Source organism: Delphinus delphis, chromosome 1, assembly GCF_949987515.2.
Source record: "Delphinus delphis chromosome 1, mDelDel1.2, whole genome shotgun sequence".
NCBI classification, from domain to species: domain Eukaryota; kingdom Metazoa; phylum Chordata; class Mammalia; order Artiodactyla; family Delphinidae; genus Delphinus; species Delphinus delphis.
Genome location: NC_082683.1, coordinates 163,610,648 through 163,636,459, shown reverse-complemented (window position 1 = coordinate 163,636,459; position 25,812 = coordinate 163,610,648). Strand labels below are relative to the sequence as shown.

Here is a 25,812-nt window from a genome sequence, read left to right as displayed (position 1 = left end):
TGGAGTTTAAGCATCTCTGAAAACCAGCTTCCGGCACTAAACAATGTTACAATTACCAAACACCTTTACCCACTCGCTCAGCTGTTGCTGCTGGTGGCCCCGCTGCCCAGGGCATCGGGCCGGGCATGCCCTTTCCTGTTCCCTCCCTCCTTCAGCCTCTGCTTCTGGTCCTCCGCTGTCTCCATCCCCTGGGATCACTGCCACTGCCCTTCCCTGCCCACCCAAACCCATTCCACTATTGAAGCCACGCTTCAAACTGTCATTTTCTTTTTAATTTTTAATCAGTCTGTGTCGAGAAAAAACAGGATTTGATCAAGCTTCCAGCCCTCACCGCTCTATCAGCATAGCAATTTTGTGGATCAGAGTTTTGATTGTATTTGTCTAAAACCCAGAGGAGAGATGGAATCAGCTCCACAGATCAACATGTATTCGAAGAGACACTTCAAGACTTGGGAAATGTTTTTATCAATCATTTTCTTAGGAACGACACCCAGTGGGCCCCGGGAGGGTGCAGTGCGAGTGATGGATGGACAGGTGGGTGAGACAGCCGGAGGCCTGGGAAGCAGGAGCGAAGGGTTGTCTGTCTTTGGAGGCTGCGGACTTCGCAGGACAAAATAAAAGGGGGAAAAAAAATCCAACCTCACATTTTATTTGGAGGGGGAGGAATATGTTTTCAGATACAATTTCTGTTTTGGAAAATTAAATCTGTCTGAGTTTGGCAGCGGAGGCAACAACCCTAATAGTTAACTGGAGATGGGCTCACGACTCAGATAAATTGTCAAGTGGGATCTTTTAAAAATGCCAAAACAGGGCTTCCCTGGTGGCGCAGTGGTTGAGAGTCCGCCCGCCGATGCAGGGGTGACACGGGTTTGTGCCCCGGTCTGCAAAGATCCCACATGCCGCGGAGCGGCTGGGCCCGTGAACCATGGCCGCTGAGCCTGCGCGTCCGGAGCCTGTGCTCCGCAACGGGAGAGGCCACAACAGTGAGAGGCCCGCGTACGCAAAAAAAAAAAAAAAAAAAAAAAAAAAGCCGAAACAAAACATTACCTTGGTTACTTCTCCACCATGAGATGCTATTTGAACACACTCTGACCATGTGTAAAGTCACAAGATTTAGCCAATGCCATGGATCCGTGAGCTAGACCATGAATACAAATACTGATGATATTTCACCAAAGGACAGCACGGAGGACAGGAGCTCTACTTTTTGAAGAAATTTCCGGAAAGCCGAGTCTGTCTGAGTCTTTCTTTTCCTTTCTCAGTGGAACCGCCACATCCCGCTTTAGTCTTGCCTTGAGCAGAGTTGTCCAGCCCAAGGAAGACTGTCCAAAGGACACCCCAGAATCTTCCTTGGGGAGCCTGCAGGGGGCGCTCTGCTACTCTTCCAGCAGCTCAACACAGACTTCCTGCAGAGGCTGTTCCATCCTCATTTGGCGTCCAGAGACAGTTGGAAGCAGATTTTAGAAGCGATTTACATAATGTGGCATGCTTTCAGAGGAGGCGGGTAGTACTCGTAAGTCAGTGGGATGTGGGATTTGGTGGGATACGCTTGGAACCGTCTGTCCCATGTTCCGCAGCACAAGATGCACTTAACACCTTCATCCAGGACCACACAGGGTCTCCCCCCATCCTTTTTGTTCCTCACCGGTCTTGGCAAATCCTGAAGTTTCATTTAAAAGCACTGCCACTGCCACTGTTGAGTCCGAGATGTACGATGTGTCACTGTCCCCATGTTGATAAATTAGAAAACTTCCTCCATCCCCCCCCAAGCTCTGTCCTCCAGAGGCCTCACTCCAAAGTACAAGGTGCCCATCCCCAAAGGGGCAGCAGAATCATCGGGACTTTTTCCAGTTATGGATCTTCTTCCATTAGAGGGATCTCTGTAAAAGAAGAGATGGTTATTATACTAATACACCGGAAAACACCGCAAAGATCTGGAATTGTGAGCTTTAGCAAAATGTCTACAGTTCCTACACATCAGCGAGAAGAAGAAAATGCTAAGTTCCAAGTAGCAGTTAACAAGCAAATAAACCAACTCCTCTGTACAACGTTATTTGCTGGAAAATCTCATACTCAGCTCATAAAAAATAAACGGTTAGGCTTCAACCATGCACCCTAATGGTCATACCAACCGAAAGGTTACAAGTTCAAGTACAGAGAGGCAGGGTGGTACTGGAGAAAAGGAACTCTATGAGGAACCAGGAGACCCCCGTTTCCATGTGCTTACTGCTACTTACTGTCAATATAAGCTGGAATGAGTGCTCTCATTGGTAAAGTGGTGCTGGTGTCCCCTTGCCCCGGGAAACACAGCCCTAATTAGTCTGATGCAGTTTTACTATCTTGCCATGAGCTGCAACCTGCCTTTCCTTGCAGTAGGCACATACACACCTTTTACTTCACCCCTGATACACATAACCTGTATGTACCCAGAGCTTCTCCAGGGCTGGGCCCTCGTGCCCACATCTGGGTCTTCCCTTTTAGCACGTGTGTGTTACCTGGATCTCAAGCACCACTTTCAGAAGTCCTGCCTAATTAAGGGAGAAAGAAGAAAACATCCTGGATCGTACGGATGCTGTGAAAACCAAGTTCCGCCCACTGTGGCCTTTCTACTTTGGATGGCTTGGTGCTCTTTTATGCCTCCAGAAATTTCAGTTAATGGGCTCATCACTTGTGAGATGATGATCATTTCTTCCCATAACCGGCCTTGCCCACGGCCTCTACATGCAGAGAGATCAAGATGCAATTTAAGCCGAGTGAGACGGTAGCACTGATTTGGCCCTGAGCTGGGAGCAGGGTGGGGCTGTGCAAGGGTGGCCCGGGCCTCGGGGCAAATGCTTACCATCTGCAATGTCAATGCCTGGGCTGGTGGATGCCACCTCCCCCGCCGTGCTGGGAGCTGTGTCAGGGTTGTCGGAAGCGGGGCGGGTGCCCCCTTGGCACGTGGGAGGTGAATACAAACTCTGGAGCAGCTCCGAAGAGCCTGAGACGCTGTCACGGGTTCCTGACTCCCCCGGGCCCGTGTCCGTGTCCCCTGAGCCGGGGTATGCTGGGGGGCTCTGGTCGTCCACGGGTAAGGGGCAGCCCTGGCCCACGGAGGACAGGTACCCTGGGGCTAAGGCACTCAAGCCGCCACTCACAGCCTCGTCATAGGACGGGAGCATGACGGGCACGCCGTCTACCACCACGAAGTCGGGGTCGCTGCTGGAACTCCTGGGAGGCCCCCTGTGGAGAGGAAAGTGGTGCTAATCTGTCAGGTGACAGGTCACCCCGGGAACGAGGCCACAGTGCCCCCCACTGCAGCTGGGGTCCTGGGGGCTGCGGAGCCCTGGGAGGAGGTGGTGCAGGAGACCCAGCCTCCCTGCCCGGTCCCCTCCGGCAGACGCTGCGTCCACCAGGGCCACACTCTGGACAGGAGAGGTTTTCTCCTCCTGCTTCCCTCCTGGCCTCTTGCCGCCTCTGGGCTCCAGTATCTCCTCATCCTTCCTTCTTCCCCCCATTGGACCTCTGGCCTTGGCCTCATAAACCTGAGAACAGGGGACTCTGTGGCCCATTCCAACCGAGCACCCCAATGTGCCCCTGCAGTGTCCCTGAGGAAGCCTGTTGGAAATGGAACAGTACCATTAAAAGCTTGGGACACCGTGGACCCTGACGCCCCTTTCATTTACCCCTGTGCTTCGTGTTTGTTTTCTGCTACGGTATAAAAATCACTCACTTTTAGTCAAGACAGAAAAACAACAACAACAGAAAAAAAAAGGAACTCTGAACACCATCTCACTACCTGTTCCGGGTCTGTGGGCTCACAGCCACCCCCCGACCCAGCAGCCACCTGAACCTAAGCTCCGTCTGTGCTGCCCAGAGCGGGGGTTCCCTTACGCTGACGGGGGGTTCCCTTACACACGCGGCTTGCAGGATCTTAGTTCCCCAACCAGGGGTCGAACCTGGCAGTGGGAGCTCCAGGTCCTAACTGCTGGGCCGCCAGGGAATTCCCTAGGGACCATTTTTAAAACATCTTAATATTTAGTCTCTATCCTGGAAACTTTGTTCCCAAGCCTATGTAGAAAAATAGCTCCACAGGCCACGTTCAAGTGCTCCAGTGTACTATAAATCACAACATGTGGTTCAGCTTTCTCCTTATAACCCTTAGGTCTTCTTTCGATAGTCTAATTGCTCAATGACAGGACATGGTCCCTTGACCCATAAATAATAACGGGGAAGATAGAGAGAGCGGATGGCAGGTTGGAGAGGAAAGAAGATTCTGTCACCTCAGCTGGAGCTTGGCTGTGGCCCCAGGATGGTGTCCGCACACTCTGGGCCTGGCGTGGATGCAGGCGCACACCCACCCCCGACCTAGCACACTTTCCCGGCTGGGAGAGTGGGGTGCTTGCAGGTTGGGGGGCTCCTGCCGCCAGGTGGGGGCATTGCTACGTGGGATGAGGCTGTCCTGGGGGCGGGAGGTTGAGGGGAAAAGGTGCGTGGTGCTTTCTTCAGCAGCCCCGCCTGCTTCCCAGCCCCGCGCCTGGCTGGGAGTGTGAGAGGCACGAGTGAGTTTCCTGGAGGGCGGAGTGGGAAGCGGTGAGTCCCCGGCAGACGCCTCCTCCACTAAGCAACACGCTCTTTGCCAGAGGCGTGGTACACACGACCCCGGGGGCCAGTTTGTCCCTGTGTCAGAAACAAATGCTCTTTTCTGAAGCATGAGGTCCCCAAATGAGAAGACTCTGACATGGGCACAGGAATCCAAGGACGTACTTGATTCCCTTGGGAGCCCTGGCTGCTAGCATCCTATGATGTTCGGTGCCCTGACTTCCTTTTCACGTTCACAAACTTATCCCTGTGCTTTCTTTCTTTTTTTAAAAATAAATTTATTTATTTATTTATTTTTGGCTGCGTCGGGTCTCCGCTGCTGCGTGCGGGCTTTCTCTAGTTGCGGCGAGCCGGGGCTACTCTCTGCTGTGGCGCGCCGGCTCTTCATTGCGGTGGCCCCTCCCGTTGCTGAGCACGGGCTTTAGGGCGCATGGGTTTAGTCACTCCGCAGCATGCGGGATCCTCCCGGACCGGGGTTCGAACCCGCATTCCCTGAATCGGCAGGCGGATTCCCAGCCACTGTGCCACCAGGGAAGCCCATCCCTGTGCTTTCTAAATGACTTCTCCTTCCAGGAACAGTGACCTGCCAGCAGCAGTGCTGGGTGGCTCTTGGTTCCGAAGGCGCTGGTGTGCTCGGTTCTGGGCAAGGGGCCAGCGTCGGAGGGGCAGGGCCACAGGCTGCCCTGGGCACTGAGAGGACCAGACCGCCTCTGAGGGACTCTGACAAGCTCCTCTCTGGTGATGACGACAGGGAGGATGAAGACACTGACCCAAGCTCCCCTGTGCAGCCCAGGAGGATGGAGACTGCCCCCCGCCCCGCCCCCGCCCTCCCACAGGTCCCACTCCAAAAGCTCAGACCCTACTTGGAGGCAGCAGCTCACCAGCCCTGTCCTGGCTTCCCATCCAGAGCCTCTTCTCCTTCCTGAGACTTGCCACGGTTTTGCACACCGGTTTTGAACCTCTGTTGGGTCAAGCACTTTGGACCTTGTCCCTAATTACTTCTGTGTATTTCTTACCCTCCCTGTGGCCTGGAAGCTCCAAGGTACGTAACTCTAGAGCTGCAGGCACATAGTGGGCAATGGGGGGACCCCTGGGGGTGGGAGGTGCAGGGTGTGCAGCCCTGACTGTGCTCCCCTTCTCTGCACCCCCTACAATGCCTGCCTCGAGAATGTTTATCCCGGGAAGGAGGGAGATAGGAGCTTACGGGTGGCGGGGCAGAAAGAGGGAAATGAGTCTGTCTCCAGCTTGGTGTTCTGACCCCAGACACCCCAAAACCTCCCAGGCGAATGTTTTTGCTTTCTCCCCTATTCCCCCTTAGAAACTCAACTCTGCACTCATCAAGGCTGACCATCCTTTCTCCTTGCTGCCTAAGGTGGCTGCACTGAGCCTGACCCAAGGTGGCCATGGGCTGCACTGACCTGGGGGGAAAGTGGGCCTTGAACTTGGTCTGGAACATCCTGGCCAGGATGACAAGCAACAGCAGTAGCAGCACGCTGGTCGCCGTGAACGCCACGATCTTCCACGTGGTCAGGAGGGTCTCGTGGGTGCTGGGCCACGTTTGCTCTGCCGTGAGAAAGGACAAAGCAGCTGTGACGCTCCCAGGCCATGACGGGCGCTGGGGTTCCTGTGTGCTCATCTGAGGGATTTGCCTTCTCTACTTCTCCGCACTCCACACGCACCGGTTCACGTTACCATTTGTGGGCCCCCAGATGCGCTGTGTTAACAAATGCTTTCCCCGCACCCCTTTGCTGCCTCCAGGGCAGCCATCACCCCTGCTTGGGGCAGGTGGCCGTGGCCACACCTGGAAAAAGCCGGGGCAAGCGGGCTGGACTGGGGTGGGCAGGAGATGCTGGGCGGATGTGCACGGGTGGTAAGTACCCGGGTGCTCTGAGACCAGGGGTGAGGACGGTTTGCTAGTAATGTGTTATTAAGTAGGAAGCACTGACACTTGCACGTGGCTTACGTTTTTAGAAGTGAGAGCAGGCTTTACCCACCATCGTATCATCTGTGTTCTGATATGCATCTTGGAGTGGAAGAGAAAGGCTGAGTCATGCTCCGCTTGGGTCACACCCATGGGCCTGTGTCCTTGTCAGTGGAAGGGGGCAAGGCTGGGAGAAGACAGAGTGCACAGAGGCCAGGTCCTTCCATGGTTGCTAGGGGTCTAGGGACCCATTCAGAGGGTCAGCATTGTAACATGGGCATGGGCGGGTTAATACTCCTGACCCTCTGAACAGGGTTTGGAAGTATCAGCCGCATGTATCCACAAAGATGAGTTTCTATATCCAGTCCCTAACACCGCGTGTGACAGGGGAGGGTGTGTGGGAGGAGGGACAGGGCTCAGGACACAGCCACCCGCCACTGCGAGTAGTTGGAACCTGGACCATCCAGGGACGCCCTCAACGTGCTCACCTGACTTGATGCAGTAGACTTGATAGGAAGGAAACCACTCCCCGTACTGGCAGGTGATGTACTTGTAATCACTGGTGAGGCTGTAGCCGGGATCGCAGTAGAACTCCACCACGGTTCCGTGGTTGTAGCGCTCACATGGCCGCGGGTGGCAGATGAAATCTCCGTGACTCACCATGGGAGGTAGCGGACAGACTTGGGCAGTGGGGGAGAATAAGAGTTTCAGAACCACATGCTTATCCCGTCTGGACCCTCAAAACAGAGACTGAGCTCGGAGAACACATCCCTCAGAGATGCACTGATACGTGAACCATCGGACTAGTGATGATTAGCTGTCCCCGAGACAGTCCCTTCGTCTGTCCCTTCACGTGAGGTCAGACGGAAGCCTGCAGTAAGATTCTGAGCATTGCCGCTGTCACGTGGCATTATAAAGTACACCGTAAAAGAGAGGTTTGTTTTACACCGCAAAGAGTATGCCTACTTACTAGACAGTGTTAAGCTGTTCTATTAATAATGCATGCTATTACGTGCCAGACAACCTAGTAAATACAACTGAGATATTTATGGACAAAATCTTCGCTGAAAGGAACAGCTATCCTGAGCCTGTTCCTCTGGCTATGGGAGAAATTTGGGACCATCCAAATCCCTGGGTGTGCCTAACCTGATCCTCAGATGCCCTCCTGGGGTTTGGCCAATGCTGGCTCCGTGCAGGCCCAGGCCACAGCCTCCCAGTCATAGGCCCCCTGGCCAGCACGGAGGAGCCTCGGGGCCTGGGCCTGGTTTGCCACCAATATGCTACGTGACCTTACAGAGGTCACTTAACCCAACGTAAGCCTTGATTTTCTCCTCTGTAAAATGGAAGCTTATTCTACCCTTGATCGTGTTTTATGGTTTTTCTAACCCTCATATTCTATGATTTTAGGGGAAGAAAAAGTTGTTTTCAGTTGCCTCTCTTGAACCCAAACTCTGGGCTGTCAGGTAAGAACGGTTCTATCTTTGGGTCCAGAAAGATGGTTTTCGTGGAGTTTAGTGCTTGTTCCCTGATTCCCACAAAGAGCCCTCTTTCCTGGATGACGCCTCAGAACCGCCCTTAAACACTCCTCAAGAAACAATCAAAGCCCAGACTACCGAGGCCAGCTTCAAACCCACACCTACGGAAACCGCTACGAGCTTTGACCAAAAAAGGGAGAGAGTTAACTTTTGAGCCTCTTCCCAGGGGTACCCAAGCGCTGGGCAGTGGAGACTCACAGGCAGGCCTCAGAGCTCTCCCCACGCAGCCGCATCTGCAGGGAGCTGCCCGCCCCACACGGGCCATTGGAATGTGTGTCGGGAGCCCTCATCTGGCAGCAACCCGGGCACTGGGGCTGGTCAGCAAGGTGGGCCCACCCAGTGGGGGTGTCCCATGGCTTGGGGCCAAGAGGCTCTTTGCAGACACTCTCTCTCATCCTGCAAACGATGCCACGAGGCAGATCTTAATGGCTCTTTTCAGAGTCAGGGAAACAGAAACTCAGAGAGGTCAAGGTCGGGCTTCCCTGGTGGCGCAGTGGTTGGGAGTCCGCCTGCCGATGCAGGGGACGTGGGTTCATGCCCCGGTCCGGGAAGATCCCACATGCCGCGGAGCGGCTGGGCCCGTGAGCCATGGCCACTGAGCCTGCGCGTCCGGAGCCTGTGCTCCGCAACGGGAGAAGCCACAGCAGTGAGAGGCCCGCGTACCAAAAAAAAAAAAAAAAAAAATTAAAATTAAGAGAGGTCAAGGTCTCCAGGAGCAGCTGGAGGAGTGGGTAGGAGCTCGGGCTGAGTTCTGGCTCAGCTCCTCACGAGCCGGATGACCCTGAACAAGTCGCTTCTCATCTCCGAGCTTCAGTGGCCTCATCTGTAAAATGGGAGCATCTGAGGGTTATTCTGGGGAAGGCTGGCCAGGCCTCAGTTCCGAGCTGACGTGATGTAAGTGGGCGGTCAGGGATAACCAGGAACCGGGCATCTACAGAGAGGGGTCGTAATGAGGCAATTGCTTCCGCAGGTGATGGAAAAACCTACGTGGATGATGAGGCCCCTGAGATGAGCAGCAGCAGGGAAGCCACTACTGCCCCTGGGCGGGTGGGACGGAGGTGTGCTAGTGGCCGGGCCCCCGTGTAAGTTGGAGCCACGGAGGTGATCCTGTAGGAGATGGAGGCCACGGAAACTCAGGCACTGCTGGAGATGCCCCGGGGCAGCGAGGCACCTGCCCTCACTCCCTCTGGACAAAGCCGGCGAGGAGCCAGCGGACAGGGGGGTGGTGGTGCAGGGGAAGGGCCAGGAATGGGTCTGAGGGCCACAGGCCCAGAGCGTTCTCCATGAATGGCGGCTGGCAGGTGACTGCGCCTCGGGTCCTACAGGTAGACACTGGTAGAGTCGGGACCGGAGCTCTGGCTTTCCGCCAGCCCAGGGCATCTCCCGTCCCAGCAGATGCATGCCCTCCACAGAGTTGCCCAGGGCCACGGAGTCCCATCACCCAGTGCATTTCTAGTTCCACAAACGGGGGCTCCTGCCAAATCCACTCCCTCCAGGGTGTTCCATGAGCATCCCCAGTAGGTGATCAAGACAGCAGGAGAGGAAAGGGAAGGGAAGGACGAGAAGGAGGGAGAGAGAAAAGGTACCAGCAGCATTGAGCTGGTCCTGGGATGCCAGCAGGGGTTTGCAGCAAGGGCCCCTCCTTCCCCAAAGGCCCCTCTGTGCAGAGCACAGGGAAGGAAGTGTCCGGCTCCCTGCCCAGTGAGGGAGGCCACTGGGCTCTCACAGCCACCTTCCTGGGCTGAAGGAGGCCCTGCCTTCCAGAGTGAAGGTGAGGTTCGATGTCCGCTGTGCGGCCAGCCTGAGAGGAATATCTGCCACTCTGGAGGCCTCCAGGGCTTCTGGGCTCATGTGGCCACAGGGGGTCCACCCCTCCTCTGCACCTCCCATGATTGCCCCCCAGCACTGCAGCAGCTCACGGGAGGCTGGACCTTTGCTGGGAGAGTAGGTCCTTTCCACGGTCAAGAGCGGCAGGACCCTCCTCCTAGCTGCCCTCCAGACAAATGCCCGGGAGTCCCCACAGGGTGAGAAAATCGCCAGAGCATTTTCAAGGCCCAGAGAACGTCATGAGAGGTCGGAAGAAGCCCTGTAACTATATACATGCAAGTTTGTTACGGCGACTAAAAATCGGCATTCTCCACCTGGTTCTACAAGAATGAAGTCACTAAGCCGCTGGAGTCGCTGACCTTCAACACCCCGTGAAAGGAGTTCGGGGTGGAGATCAGGAATGAGGCGCTCTGTGCTCTGGGGAAAACTGGCAGAACAGGCCTTCAGACAGTTAGATATTTTCAGGAGATTTTATGAGCCCAATTTCTTGCACCTTCTCACATCTAGAAAAGCACTAAAACCATTCATGGAGACGTCTCCTTGTGACTAGCTGCAGCCTTCTGCCAAGATGTGAGCTTGACTGTATATATCCCCCGTCACCAAAATCACATGTGTGCCATCCTCCTCCCACCTCTTCGGAGCAGTTCCTCAGAGCCATCTGAGAGCCTGTCTCCCAGGCTATAGTCTTCATCTGGCCCCACATAAAACAACTCACAGCTCTCATGTTGTGCAATTTTTTCCACCTGACAGTTTTCAGCAGCATTTTTCCTCACTTGGAGGATAAAGGACTGTTCAAATCATTGCCTTAACTGAGGCAGGTGGTCCCTGATGTGCTAAGGAAGGCCTGGGCTGACCGGACCCTGCATGTGACAAGGGAGGGGGGTGGTACAGCGTGTGAAGCCTGGCACGGGCATGGAGGGCCCCCAATTCATGTTCAAATCCCAGCTCTATACCGCTGAGTTGGGGGCAGGGTGTTAGGCAGCTTGTTTAACTTCTGGGGGGTTTAGCTTCCCCGTCCGTGTAGTCAGGGCAACAATTCCTAACTCCTCGGGTTGTCGCGAGGATTAGAAAGCCTGAAACGCAGTAGGCACTTAATAAATAACAGCGCTTAGTATTACTGGTGCCTGAACTTGCTGAGTGCCCGTGCTGTACAATCAGGATACGTGGATTGCACCAGGCCGGCCCCAGACGTTCCTGGAGGGAATCTGGAAGCATCTCACTGGCAGGTTTTCTCAGAGGCCAGATAAAAACCACCCACGGTAGAGGCTTTGATTCTGAGACTGTCATAATCGGTTGCTAATAGAGATGCATTTGTCCCCTAAGTGGAAACATTTATCTTCACACTGTGCAGTGTTTCTAGTGATTGCACCTGGCCGGCCATTAGCTTTGCTGCAAGGAAACCCCCCCCCTCACCCGTGCATCCTGGTAGGGGTAGAGGGTCGGGAGTGTTCTTTAAACTTGGAAGGAACGGCCAATCAAAGTGTTAATTATAAATTTGGGAAGCTTATTTTATTTTTTAATAACTCTCTTTTTTTTAAAATTATGTACTTATTTATGGCTGTGTTGGGTCTTCGTTGCTGCACATGGGCTTTCTCTAGTTGTGGCGAGTGGGGGCTACTCTTCATTGTGGTGCACGGGCTTCTCATTGCAGTGGCTTCTCTTGTTGTGGAGCACGGGCTCTAGGCGCGTGGGCTTCAGTAGCTGTGGCTTGCGGACTCTAGAGCGCAGGCTCAGTAGTTGTGGCGCACGGGCTTAGTTGCCCCACAACATGTGGGATCTTCCCGGACCAGGGCTCGAACCCGTGTCCCCTGCATTGGCAGGCGGATTCCCAACCACTGCGCCACCAAGGAAGCCCTGCTCATTTCTTAATTCATGTACTTAACACACAGTTTTTGGACAACCACTGAAACTAGATAATGCATTGATCCCACCCTCCTGGGGCTTACTAAAGACAGATGATAAGTAAACAAATGAATATTGATGTGTCTGGGTGAGGCCTTTCCTCTCTCTCTGTTGAAAAACACCATCAACTCTCACACACAGGAGGTGGCCTGGGCGACCTGCCCCCACCTTCCGAGAGGCCTGGAAGGTGACTGGGACCAAAGGGAGCCAGATGTTCTTTTAGGCACAAGAAGATCCAAAATGTAAGCTGGTCCTGGCAGGGGATTAGAGAACCAGGGATGCAAAAGCTTTAAAAAGGCCAGACCACATCACTCCCCCTGTGATGGAGACGGGTCAGAGGACAGCGGCTGTGTGCACCCCAAGCCGGAGAAACCGAGGATACCCCAGACGCCAGAGCAGCAAGGGCAAGGGCCCTGATCTAGGACAGGTGGTCGAGGGACATGTGGGGAGGAACATCCCGGGCAGAGGGGATGACGCACGTGAGGGCAAGCTGGAGGCATGAAGGGAGGAGGGGGTGGTGGCCGTGTGTGACCAGACAGGGGCGGGGCTGCACACGGGAGGGTGCAGAGGCAGCCAGGGCAGTGTGTAGGCAGCTCCGTGGGCCCCGTGGCCGGAAGCTGAGATTTTACCCACGGTGTCAGGGACGCTGTAAAGAGCCGGTATAGACCTGTTTTCACAAGGAAGCTCTAGCTGCTCTGTGGAGGCTAGGAAGCAGAGATGGAGGTGGGGAGGCTGTCAGGTCGCTGCTGCCACAACCAGGTGAGAGAGGATGGTGGCTTGGACCAGGACAGTGGCAGTGACATGGTGAGCAGGAGAGCGATGGGACCTATTTAGAACTATCTGTTTCTACAATAGGATTTGCTGAGAGATGGAATTTGGGGGCCATGGGAAGAATCAAGGATGACCCCCAGATTTCTGCCATTAGCACCCAGGCAGATGGTGATGCCATTCACCACATCAGGTTTTTGTTTGTTTGTTTGGTGGGAAGGGAGAGGTAGGGAGAGTCTGGGCTGCCAGTGAGACAGTCATCCAAGTGTTCATCAGGCAGCAGGAGAAAGCGCCTGGGGTCAGTAAAGAACTCAGGCATCGGGGAGCTCCCCGGTTGCCTAGCGGTCAGGATTCTGGGCTTTCACTGCCATAGCCCGGGTTCAATCCTTGGTCGGGGAACTGAGGTCCTGCAAGCCACGCGGTGCAGCAAAAAAAAAAAAAAAAAAAATAGAGAAAGAAAGAAAAAGAACTCAGGCATCATAAGCCTAGAGATAAGACTGAAAACCATGAGACCGGGTGAACTCACCTAGGGAGAGAGGGTAGAGAGAAAAGAGGAGGGGTCCCCATCCAGAGGCTGAGAAATCAGTTGCAAGAGTGAAAGAAACTGGCCGAGCAGACTGGGACGGACCAAGGAAGCTGAGACAGGAAACTGTTCCGAGCAGGGGGCAGTAGTTCCCAGCAAGCTGAGAATGATTGGAAATCACCGGTGACCTTGAGGCAAGCAATTTCAGAAGAGTGGTGAGTGGCCGGTGGAAGAGGGGCAGTGTGAGTGAGGAGTGGGCGGGGTAGGACATGTAGACTCAGAGAGGGTTGCTAAAGGAAAGCAGCCAATGGGGCAGCTGGAGGCCCGGGGGATCCTGCCCACCCCCCGCCCCCCAGGAGCCCTGGACCTTGTTTATATGTCCTCTACGGGAGCAGACCAACATGGAGGACAAGGCTGGTGATGCTGGGTGGGAGAAGGAATGCAAGGTCATTATGAAGGTGAAAGGAGCTGTGATCCTATATGCACATCAGTGGACAGACCGGCCTTTGACAGGAGCAGCAGGAGGCCGGAGGGAGGAACTAGAGCTGGAACCAGGGACGAGTGGATCGAAGCCAGGGTGATGGAGACATGGGGGACTTGCCATCTGTAGGTTCGCACTCTCTGAAGGCAGTATGAGGCGAGGCCATTGCTCAGAGAGAAGGAGCTTAGAGCTGAGAATTATACATCACTTACCACAGCCCTTCACCCATTTATATATTTCATTATGTCCAGAAGAGGAAAACAAGGTCTAAAAATAGTCTGTGTGCTTCGTGAACATTCACAGAAATTATTTTGGGGGGAACAGAAGAATGTAAGACATTACCACCTCTAATTATTTTTTTAATCCTTCTGAGCCACGAGCCTAGGTATTCGGATTGCGTGTTTCCATTCTTAGTCTTCCAAAGCTTCATGCGGCCCCCTGGGTGGTCCTCTTGTAGGAAGGAGCTGGCTCTTGAGTCTGTGTGTCCAGATCCACCCCACAGGGCTGGTGCTGGAGGTTGCTGGCTGCTCCCACGATCCCGTTCCCCTCTTCTTTCTGGGCACAGAGCTGTCTGCATTGCCCAGTGTCCCTTGTTCCTCTAAGTTCTGGTCAATGAAATGTGAGTAGACGTGATAACTACTCCTCCAGGCCCGATGCGCGGAATTCTTCCAAGCTTCTAGAATGAGACCACCTCACACGAGGACCTTAGAAGCTGCACCTTGAAAACAGCAGAGGCTCCACTGGCCCCTGAATGACTGGGTGGAGAGGAGGCACTGGCAGACCCACACTCACTAATTCCACACGTGAAAATAAACTTCGGTTTAGTTTGAGCCACTGTACCTTTTTGGGACCCTCCTCCCAGGAGTGGGTCTATGCTCTACAGTGTGGATCAGCAAAGCACTCGCTTTCCTGCAGTTCACTGCTACCAGGACAGGCACCCACCCTCCCTACCATGTTAACATCTTAACATCTGAGGAGCATCTTGGTGATTTAAGTCAGTGGTCCTTCAACCCTGCACATCAGCATCGCCTGGGGAGCTTTGCCTACCTGGTCTTGGGTGGGGTCCTGGGTGTGGCCAGGTTTCTGAAGCTCCGCAGGTGATTCTCCTAGGTGGTCAGACTTGAGAGCTGGGGAGATGAATCTCCCTTCATTCTCCACCTGCTGGGATGGAGGGCTTACAATCTCCAGTGGAGCGAGCGTGAGAATTAAGTTGCCACGGTTTCTGGTCAGAGTCTTTCCCTTCCACGAGGCCCTTCGCTGCTGTCCATGGACCATCAGCTTTGGGATCAGCCGGCAGCTTGTTAGAAATGCATAATCTCAAGCCACATGCAAGTCCTACTGCATCAGGAACTTCATTTTAGCAAGATTCCCAGGCGACTCACACACACGGTCCAGTCTGAGAAGCGCTGCCCCAAGACCACGATGAAGCTCTGTAGCTGAGCTCAGCGGTGACAAGGAGAGAAAACTCGCTCTTCATGCCAGAATCTGGCCCTCAGCTGGCCTGGCAGAGCACGGGGAGGTGGTGGGAAAGCCAGCAAGTCTGGGTCTCAAGTCCAAAGGCATCATCTCAATACCAGCAGCGTGATATCCGAGCACCTCTCAGGAACCAAGAGCACGGGCGCTGCTCTGCACACGTACGGAACCAGCCAAAACTCTGCCTTCAGGAGTTCTGCCGGTTTCTAATCATTAAACTGCCGCTGCCCCCCCCGGCTGTCCCCAGGCTGATCTAAGTTTGGGTGATGATGCCAGGAAGCTGTCTGGCACCCTCCATGCCCAAATCATAGCTGTTTCCAAGGCTACGTCCAAAACCTTGCTTTCGGCTCAGGGAAAATCAATAAACATTGTACAGCACGTAACATTTTCCACTTTTGTTTTGCTGTAACAACACGGAAGGCCAGTAAATGTGTCCACCCATGGAAGCAAATGATGACAAGGCTGGGCTTTTGCTTATTTCCAGGCCTGATGGAGCACGGTGTTGACTTGCTTGGAGATGTGCTGACAGATCAAAGTTAAGATCAATATTACCCAGCAGCCCCGAGGGAGGGGCTCTGATCTGCTTTCTGTCTCGGAGTCACCACATTAGGGTGTTCCTGAAGGAACACACGATGCATCTGATGACGACTGTGAAACTTCAGTGCAAGAAAAAAATACGGCTTCACATAAGAAATCCAAAGTGTGCCTAGTTTTGGAGACACAGTGAAGCCGCAGAGGAGCACACAGGTGAGGGAGCAGGTGTAAAACCGTGATTTACTCTGACACGCGTTTCTGGGTACCAGTGAGGTGTCCTTCCTTCTTTGTAGTGACTCAAGCACCAGGGGCTAAGCCCGGTACAGCCTCACTCACCACGATGTGAAAATAAATCACAAGACATCTGTGGTGTCAAAGGGTTCGGATGCCTGTGAACATCTTCTCAAATAGGATTCCCACAGATGGAATGCCTGATGGTAATTGGGGCATCTTAAGTTTTTGAAAGGGAGAGAAATCGGGGGCTCAAGATGAAAAAGGTGTGTGTCCCCCAAGTTAACACAGAAAGCCCACAGGGAAGGGAGCATTTAGAGCAGGTGTCTCCTGCCTTTCCCTGCAATCAGCAAACGCTTCCCCATGAGAGCATGCTGAATAGAAAATGTTGCCGGTGTATTCCAGCAATTCTTAAGTTCCTTCTGCACAAACTGGACCAAGGTACTACACTGATATTAATACATAACGCACTGATGTTCCGAACTTCAAACTTTTCTCCCATAAATGTTTTCTTAAATTTCTTGTGCCTTCTCAATCTTATCTGTTAGCAAATCCTAGCAAATGAGGGAATAAATAATTGAGTACTAAGTTCACGATAATGGAAAGCAAGTGGTTATGCTTTATTCCTAGCTGAGTGCGAGTGCATGCGTGTATGTGCATGTGTACACTTATGTGTATGGTCCCATACTGTACATAGAAAATACATAGCTATGTTTTCTGCTAGCAAAAGTGCTTCTAAGGCTTACACAGTATTCCTTAGTGTTCTGCAAAAAAATAAAAAATAAGAAAAGAAAAAACTCGCTATTCTGTGAAAAGTACCATGCTTTTCTGACATCTGAATGTATCTGAAAACTACTGGCTTAGAAGTCATGGACAATGAAAAAAGGAAAAAGGGGAAAAGTCAGCTAGAGGAGCAGGAAAGGAGAGAGTGCGAGAAAAGCCAGGAAGACATAACATCAGTGGATTAATGGAAGTTGCCTACAGGCAACTTTACATAGTGCAAAGAGCATTTTCTTGGGTTCAAATCTTGGCTCAAATACTTTGGAGCTATGTGACCTTGGGCACTTCATTTAACCTCTTTCTGAGGTAGTTTTAGTTTCCATCACCTGCAAAAGAGTAGCAACACCCACACTGCAGAGATCTTATAAAAATTAGAAACAAGAGCTGTAAATCAAGCAGTGTCTGACATAAAAATAGATGCCCGATAAACAGATAGCTACTATTATTAGTAACTATATTATGTATGTAGTAGCTATATTATGAGCCTATGAGAGAAAATGCAAGCAGAAAGGCCAATGACAACTTTGAACAAGCCCCTATCATAAGAGTAGCATACACGCCACACACTGTTCCACTTCATCCTAACCACAATTTTGCAGAGCCGATGTTGTTATGGCCTCATGTATACAGAGAAGGGAATCGAGGCTCAGGAAAGTGAAGTTACTTGTCCAAGGTCAAATAAATAGAAGACCTAGGATTTGACCTTAAGTGAGGCTTACTCCCCGAAGCTATGCTCTCTCACTGAGCCTTGCTGTAGGGTTTTACGTGTGCACAGGCACAAGGGAGTGTAGGCCACCCAGGGACCAGATGTGACAGAATGCGTTTCTTAATCTGCTAAGATGAGGGCTGTGCACAGTGGGGTTAGAGTTTGGAAAAGTTTGGAGCCTCTCGAGAGAGAAGAAAGGCAAGATGGGGGAACCCTGATGAACACAGAGCATTCCTGTTCCACTTGTGGGCATCAGCAGGATGCTGTGGACAGGGCCAGAGGAGAGGCGAGCTTAGGACAGGGCTGTGGGTGGAGTCCAAGGATGCTGGCCAGCTGAGGTTTGGGAAGCTTTGAAGACGGTCCTTTAAACCTGACACAAGAGGTACAAGGAAGACACAAGAAGCATCTGCTTCTTCTCAAGCCAAGGCAAGGGGAGCACATGGTGTGGGTTGTGTTGTGTTCCCCCAAAAGTTCTGTCGAAGTCCTAACCCCAGGTTACCCGTGAATATGACTTCACTTGGAAACTGGGTGTATTGCAGATGTAAAAGTTAAGATGAGGTCATATTATAGTAGGGTGGGCCCTTGATCCAATATGATAGGTATCCTTATAATAGGAGAAGAGACACACAGAAGGAAGAGAGCCATGCGAAGACACAGACTCATAGGGAAAACACCACGTGATGACAGAGGCAGAGACTGGAATGGTGTAGCTATAAGCCAAGGAATGCCAAGGCCGCCTCTAGAAGGAAGGTGAGTCTCCGAAGGAACATGGTCCTGTCAACACTTGGATTTTGGACTTCTAGCCCCCAGAACCATGAGAGAAGACATTAATTATATTTTAAGTCACCAGCCTGTGGTACTTTGTTCCAGCAGTGCTGGGAAACTAGTACAGCATGAGTCTATCCTTGGCCTGGGAGGAAGTGGCCAAGCGCTTGGGCCAGGTCCACAGGGAAGCAATCAGCTAGAACAGGAGGGTTTCCCGGCTAATGTCAGAATGTCTCACTGAAACAACTAGACACCAAGATTTCCTCAAAGTGAAGTAAAAAAAAAGAATCGTTTTACATGAAAGTGGTTATTTCATGAGCTATGCTTTAGTGGATGGAGTGGAATAAAAGCAATGCAGGAGGACAGCATCCCAGGGCTGGAACCTTAAGAGCTCCTTGGGGAGACACCATTCTTCTCTTTGGGTAGTGACGGCAGAAACTACGTTGGGGAGCCTTGTGCTTTGGGGACAGTAGAGAGTCACTCACAGTTAACTCCAAGGACCACAGGATCTTTGAAAAGGTCAAGTAGTATGGGAGAGTAAGGGTCCTCTTACATGCAATTTTAGTCATGGTTGTCTCTAGAACTCTTAACTTCCTAGCTTCCTATAAATTTACTTTTCTTCCCAATTCAAAAAAATTTCCCTTGGAATAAGATATTTATGGCATGAAAATACAGATTGATGTCGGCACAGTTGTTTGCCTGTGATCTCCTGAGCTAAGGACTAGTTTTAAAATCTGAAATCCAGTGTAACTGGCTTCTTTAAAATTCCAGCTGTTTCCACCACCTTAATGCCTGGACCTGTTACCTCCCTTCCCATGAGTGGAAGAGATGGCGTTAGAAAACGCATTAGGTTCTCATCCATTGAAGAACAAACTGGCCAGCATGTGAACAAAGTTCTAGACTTTTCGGCAGGAGCCCCAGGTACTGGGAGGAAGAGGAACGATCAGGTGAAGGGCCACCTCCGCTAAGCGCTTTGACTTTACAGAAATCTGGGCACAATTTAGAGTCGGGCACCATCTTTTTGCAAAAATAAAACCCCAAACAACAAAAAAAATCCTCCTGTACAGAAAGAGAAAATGATTGTGAACACAGATATTATGTTATAGGTTCTAACAAAAAAAAAGAATGATGCAAGACGCCAAGATGGACACAGACAGGTGTGAATATTTTATCTGCCTATCATCCCAGACTTCTAATCACTTTAGGGCAAAAAGGGAACTCTGGGGGCTTTCCTGGTGGCGCAGTGGTTGGGAGTCCGCCTGCCGATGCAGGGGACGCGGGTTCGTGCCCCGGTCTGGGAAGATCCCACATGCCGCGGAGCAGCTGGGCCCGTGAGCCATGGCCGCTGAGCCTGCGTGTCTGGAGCCTGTGCTCCGTGACAGGAGAGGCCACAGCAGTGAGAGGTCGGTGTACCGCAAAAAAAAAAAAAAAAAAAAAAAAAAAAGGGAACTCTGGTAACTGCTTGTGAAGAAAGGTGGGGTTGCAGGAATCCCCTGGCGGTCCAGTGGTTAGGACTTGGTGCTTTCACCGCTGAGGGTGCGGGTTCAATCCCTGGGTCAGGGAACTAAGATCCCAAAAGCCGAGCAGCTCGGCCAAAAAAAAAAAAAAAAAAAAAAGAAAAAAGAAAAGTGGGGCTGGGGGTGGGAACTGGGGAGGAGTGACCCCCAAACCGCCCTGCCGAATCCTTCCTGGTGACTCTGGGTCTGTAAAAGGCAGGGAGTGACTGAAGGGGTTTATTACCTTCTGGGTTGACCTGATTGCAAGATTTTATTACCATGAAATACAAGTCATCTAACTTTCCAGAGAGGAAAGAAGGAAATAAATCCTGCCTGGAGCAGGGATGGAGAAGATAGTCTAGAGTTTAAGGAAAAACACCAAGCTTTTCCCTTTTGTACAAGCCATCTATTTTCTGAGCGTGACAAAGTCACCCTCTCGGCATAGCCAGTGGCTCAAACCACTGGCCGCAGCTTTGCAGTTGCTTAGTTGTGCGTTCCTTTCACTGACATGACATTTAAACCTCACAAAATAAAGACCTCTGCTTGCACGCCTGTGAGCTTTGCAAAAATATGAGGAGACTACAAGGCAAAGCAGAAATACGTTTTGGTGAGAACCATGAACGCGGTGGCTGAAAGGGATTGGTCCCCATGCCCTTGTCCCCTCGAATCCAGCCTGGCCCGCAAAAAAGGGCTGAAAGACCTCAGATCTCTCTGCCATGGAAGGTTTGGAATTCAGACTAATTCAGAACACTGACCCCAGGAGAAGCTTGCATGTAGGAGTCTCATTTTATACCAGTGGCTTCCACTGCAGAAAATTTGCAGCATCCCTACGGACACAATCTGACACAGGGTTTCGACAGAGCCAGCATGAGGGGGCTTCCGATTTATTCCGTTTCCGCAGATTCAACCCCACCCCTGTGCCTTGCAACCAGGAGACGTTTCCATAAAAACATGAGTGATGGTGCCTGGCTTCAGATCCACTGTGTCCCCCTGGGGCCTGAATCCGCTCCAGGACAGGCTGCCTGCCCGGGTGAGAGCTGAGGGGTAGGGGCCTTGGGAGAAGTTGGGTTCGAGCCCATCTGGTGGGATCCCATCTCTGAACGTGACAGTACATTGGGGCGGGGGGTGGCGGTTAGCCAAGTCCCCCGTTGGTGTTCTCTTCTTTCCTTGATTTGGTGAGAGAAACCAGTCCAGAACTCTGCCACCTTTGCTCACCTTTGGTGGGAAAAGGAATCAGTTCTCTTCTTTGATGTCAGTGTAAAATCTCTGCAATTGAATGAGGTTAAAAAAAAAAAAAAATGGGCTTCCCTGGTGGCGCAGTGGTTGGGAGTCTGCCTGCTGATGCGGGGGACGCAGGTTCGTGCCCCGGTCCGGGAGGATCCCACATGCGGCGGAGCGGCTGGGCCCGTGAGCCATGGCTGCTGGGCCTGCGCGTCCGGAGCCTGTGCTCCGCAACGGGAGAGGCCACAGCAGTGAGAGGCCCGCGTACCGCAAAAAAAAAAAAAAAAAAAAAAAAAAATGATGATCCTAGGAGAGTTGGAGGGTTGATGGCTACATGTTTCCAAGGAGGTTAAAAGGAAAGCAAGGTGGTGGGCAGAGCTTGCCGAGGGGCTACGGCTGGCAAAGAGCAGGCCTGGAGAGAGAGGCTGAGGGTGAGTTCAGGGCCATCTATCAGATCAGGAGTCATACAACTCAAGAGAATAAGAGCCTGTAGGGTAGTAGCTGGGAAGCCTGAGGACTTGGTTCCACTTGAAAAATAGGAACTAGGTCTCTTGGTTTTCTTAGGATTTCTTAGTGTTTCTGGATTCAATATAGAAAAAGAAAAAAAAAGAAAAGAAAAGAATCATGAAGCTTCTTGATGCCACGGCACAATCTACTCTTGAATACAAGAGAGACGTGTGCCCGAGAAGAGGAAGTGCTACAGCGGCAATTACGTATTGTATAAAGAAAAGACAGGAAAATTAAGCACAGTGATCCCTCAGAAATGCTGCGATGACACGCAGGTGGCTATGTTCTGGTAATCACTCTGCTGTAATGTATGAACAGTACATGGAAATAGTATTAGAATAATTTACTATTGCTTGTGAACAATAAATTAACCAGGCTGCTTGCTAGTTTGCATTTTCTTCTAAGAAAAAACCCCATGAGGGTCACAGGCAAGGTAGCTGTGATACAAACAGTGCCGGATACAGGAATGTTCATTGCCAGGAAACAGAACAGGAGAGGATGTGATGCCCTAACACGTGTGCCAAGATGGCAGAAGACATTTTCAGTTCACAAAGCGACCTCCACGTTGCTTCAGACAGGGCTTCTCCCTAGCCAACGCCACTGACACATGACAGGGGGACGACCTGAGATTTCCTCTTTTCCAGGCCCAGGGGACACATCTGTCTTCAGGGAACTGAAGAGTCTTTTGTTTTTGAGAATAAGATGGGGAAATCCTGTAAGACTTTGACTGATGGAAGTTGGGTGCCTAATGAGGGTTCGAAATTAGCCATCGACTCACATACTTGAAGGCTGGGAGTCTGAGGAGATGGAAGAATTCTGCTGTGACCTGGCAAATCACTTCATTTCTCTGGTCTCAAGTTTCTAAGGAGGCGGAATTAAATGAATGATTTTCATACTTTACACTGGGAAGCTCTTTCTTCAAATAAATCTTAAGTGGGAACGTGAGATGCAAGTATGTAAAACAGTCCCATGGAGCGGGGGAGGGGGGGCAGCTGGAACAAAGCTACCTTGGACCTGCTGGCTTCCTAGGGACCCCCGGGGTCTCAGAGCCTTGAGGACAGGACAAAATCACCTGGCCAAGTATTTCCTAGCCTTGTATAATCCTCTCACATTTGGAAGAGAAAGAAAGGGAAGGGTATAGGGTCAGATAAGCAGATAAAGAAGCCCTCTCTCCCTCTTCCCATATAGAGGCCCCACTGCTACACTGAGTAAACAAGAGAGAAAAAAGAACATTCACTGTTCCTTTCTTCACTGTCTGCTGACTCCATTTCATTTGGATTCAGCGGCTGGCAGGATCACGGGTGAGTCTGCAGGAAGCTTGAGAGCCCAGGAGAGACTGATGGAGACCCTGGTCCTGGCCAGCTGGTCTCCTCTGAATGCTGGGAGGCCTGGGTGGCTGTGGGTGACCAGTGGGTCGCTGCTATCATCACTCCACTTTTGGTGAGCAGGACTTGAATTCCTAATAGCAATAGCCCCACAGCATCTAGTACATCTCTGGTTGGTACCAGAGTCCTAACTGGGAAGGAGGGAGGGAGAGAGGGAAAGAGGGGAGGAAGGAAGGAAGGAAGGAAGTTGGGGGGGGGGAGGAAGGGAAAGTTCCCATGTTGTCCAACATTATATGCAGGGCAGCTTGGGCCAAATCATATAGTGTATCCTCCTCTTCCCTCTAAAATCTCTTCCATGATAAAAATCCAGGTTATAGGGAACATCAGAAGAGAAAAAAGTGGCCCACCGGCAGCTGAGAGATGATTCAGAAGGCAGGGACCTGGCCTCTCTCGCAGGAGCCAGCAGGGGCAGGAGAAGAAGCACAGCTGGGGAGTCAGGTCAGGGCTGGGTCTTTTGAATCTTTTGAATCCTGGCTCTGCAATTTACTCCCCGAGGCCATGTTACCAGCCTGCTGACTGTCAGTGAAGAGGGGCAGAATAATCCCTGGAGTTGTTTTAAAGCTAATAAAAGGCAAGTGAAGTGCCCGGTGCCAAGATGACCCCCAACAAGCATCTATTTCCTCTCCCTGCCAGTTGCCTGCTGGTGGTGAAGGCTCATGGGTTGACTGAATACGCGCCTCCGGGGAACTGTCAGGAGTCGTCCAGGGGAGAAACTCTCCCTTTGCTTCGCTCCCAGAGCCAGCGGAGGACAGGATGGCCTCTCCGCATCGGTGTGCTCTGGTTCGGAGCAGAGTCAGGGAACGTGGCGGCTACGGAAGAGCCTCAGAAATCAGCTCTTGCCACTCACTCCCTTCCCATCCAACGAAATGGACTCTCTGCAAGCACCAGAGATAGGATTAGAGCCCAGGCCCTACGCTCCAGCAGGTACCCTGGGTCCTAGGAGCGCCTGGAAGAGCAGTGTGGGTAGAAAGCGTGGGCTCAGGGGGCCCCCTGCTGCACCGCTTGTGAGCAGGGTGACCTTGGGAAAGCGGGGAGACTCTCTGAGCCTCAGTTTCCTCATCTGCCGTTGGCACCATACTTAGTTCTCATGACGCTTATTAGGATGAGAGATCATGGGCTAAAGGTGCCTCCACAGGGCCTGGCATGGAGCAGACATCCACCAACAGTCAAAGGAGTCAAAGGAGGCTTTAGTTACAATAGCTACACGTCGATGAGTACATATACCACGTGCCAGGGGAATGCAGGGAGGAACACGGTGCTCTCTACCTTGGAGTTGCTCCTAAGAAGATAAACTTCTGATCTGCTTCTCCCTGTTCAAGAATGTAAGTGAGGAAGCACCCCCCCGCCCTGCCCCCCCGTAGAGGCAGTCCGGTGGCGCCAGAGCCGGGTTACAGGGGTGGGAACCTCGCTGGCAAGCCCAGGCCCCGAGACCTCGCACAAAGCCACTCATCTCCAGCACTGCTGATTCATTTCTGCAAAGGGAGTGCCAGGGTGCAGTGCGTAGGGTGGGGGAAAGGTAAACCGGTGATGTCTAAGGCTTTCTAAGCTCTGAATTCTATGATCAATGGTCCCAAATCAGCACCCATAAATCCCGCTGTGACTCGGTTCTGTCATTTCCCTTGACTGACTTAAGATTCAATACAGAAGTTTCCAGCTAATTAAGAGGTCCAGTTGGCCACTTTGTGGTCGAGGATGGCTGGGCAGGAAGGCGCGAGAGACCTCGCTTGTCTGGTGAGACGTGGCAGCAGGAGGGACACAGCTCCATGGGAGCACGTCTGACTCTGGTTTAGGGGATGACACAGCGACACGTGACCTCACCACGGACAATAATTTACGGCAGCCTTCCTCGGACCAGGCCTGGACTCCTTTCTGTGCTTCGTATTTTCCTTTTGTAAAATGGGAACCACCTTGGCACAGGGTGGGCTGTGATTATCCCTTTGAGTGTTATCTGCCGAGGATAAGACGCAGGGCAGGTCTTTTCTGAGGACGCCCGGGTTCTTCCTCTCTCTTTCTTGTTCCTACACAGGATTCATTTAAAGTCCCGAGGCGCTTCTGCGCGAAGGCAGGGCTCCTGGAGAGAGATCCCTGCCGGTACCTTTGCCTCCGGGCGCTTCTTGTACCAGAAACGAGTTTTGACTAGGCAACAAGGCACAATGAAAAGGCCACTCAGGAGCTGGGAACCCACCCCGTCCAAACTGGCTTTGAGTTTTGATCCCAAATTGGAACCTTTCAAGTAATTTCACATTTGACCAAACAGGGTTTTTCAGTTTCTTATTTTTCCTTCTTTTCTTATATAAGGATGCAGACCTAAAAGGACCCCTGGGCACTCCTAGGTTCTTAGGAAATCTCACTGCTGCCTTTCCTTGTAATTGCATCTGAAACTGATTAAGCTTCCATCTCTGACGTGTGAGCAGTGAAATGGATGGGAAGGGGCGGGGGGCTGGGAATTACTTTGGGCATTCTGAGTTTGGGGACTGGTTGGACTTAAAAACAAAACATCTTGGATATTCAGCTTCTAATGAGGTCAGGTTTGCTTGTTTCTGGGAGAAATGCCAGCCATGAAGCTGAGAAAGTCTGTTGAAAGGTCAGCATTGGGGAAGCCCCCACCTCAGTCCTGGCAAATGAAACCATAGGCCCCTACGGTTCCTGGAGCGATTTATTTCTGTTTGGGAAAAGCAAACACACAAGCACAACAAACTCTCCTGGGCCCCGGGGTCCACGCGCGTGGTCCTCCTGTGAAGCCCGTGTTCCCACTGCCTTCGGCGTGGAGCCCAGACACCACGTGGCAGACAATCCGACACAGCAAAAAGTGGCTCACCCTCCCCAGGTCCTTCAAAACCATAGAGACCCCCGTGGGAACCCCTTCCAGGCGGCCTCAGAGTAGGGAACAATCTTCTCTACCACCAAAGGCCCTGAAAACTTAGAAATGGAATATTCTGAGCTGAGCCCCAGCTGTGTAGAGTGAACTTTCAGGAACTGCACATGGGATGGGTGAGCCCAGCGGGCAGAGACCTCATGTCACTAGTTTGCCTCTGTATCCTCTGTGCCTTGCAAAATACTTGGCATACGAACATAAAAATTTTTACTAAACGCATACATGAATCTCACAGGCATTTATTTAAAATAGCATATACCACTGATCTGGGTTTCTTTCTTTTCAAACTCTAATCTCACTA

At 51.9% G+C, this 25,812-nt stretch overlaps 1 protein-coding gene across 2 annotated transcripts in view; it reads right to left on the bottom strand.

Moving 5' to 3' along the window:
• Positions 1-290: 290 nt before the first annotated feature.
• SUSD4 (sushi domain containing 4) overlaps positions 291-25,812 on the bottom strand; it is a 120,239-nt gene continuing 94,717 nt past the window's right edge. The window contains exons 6-9 of one of the 2 annotated variants that reach the window (XM_059997928.1): positions 6,991-7,182; positions 6,000-6,144; positions 2,840-3,222; positions 291-1,880 (exon numbers count right to left, since the gene is read on the bottom strand). In XM_059997928.1, coding sequence (XP_059853911.1) covers positions 1,852-1,880; positions 2,840-3,222; positions 6,000-6,144; positions 6,991-7,182 — 749 coding nt within the window. In that variant the 3' untranslated portion in view covers positions 291-1,851. The remainder of the gene's footprint in view (positions 1,881-2,839; positions 3,223-5,999; positions 6,145-6,990; positions 7,183-25,812) is intronic. The other variant, XM_059997935.1, reaches the window with a different exon arrangement.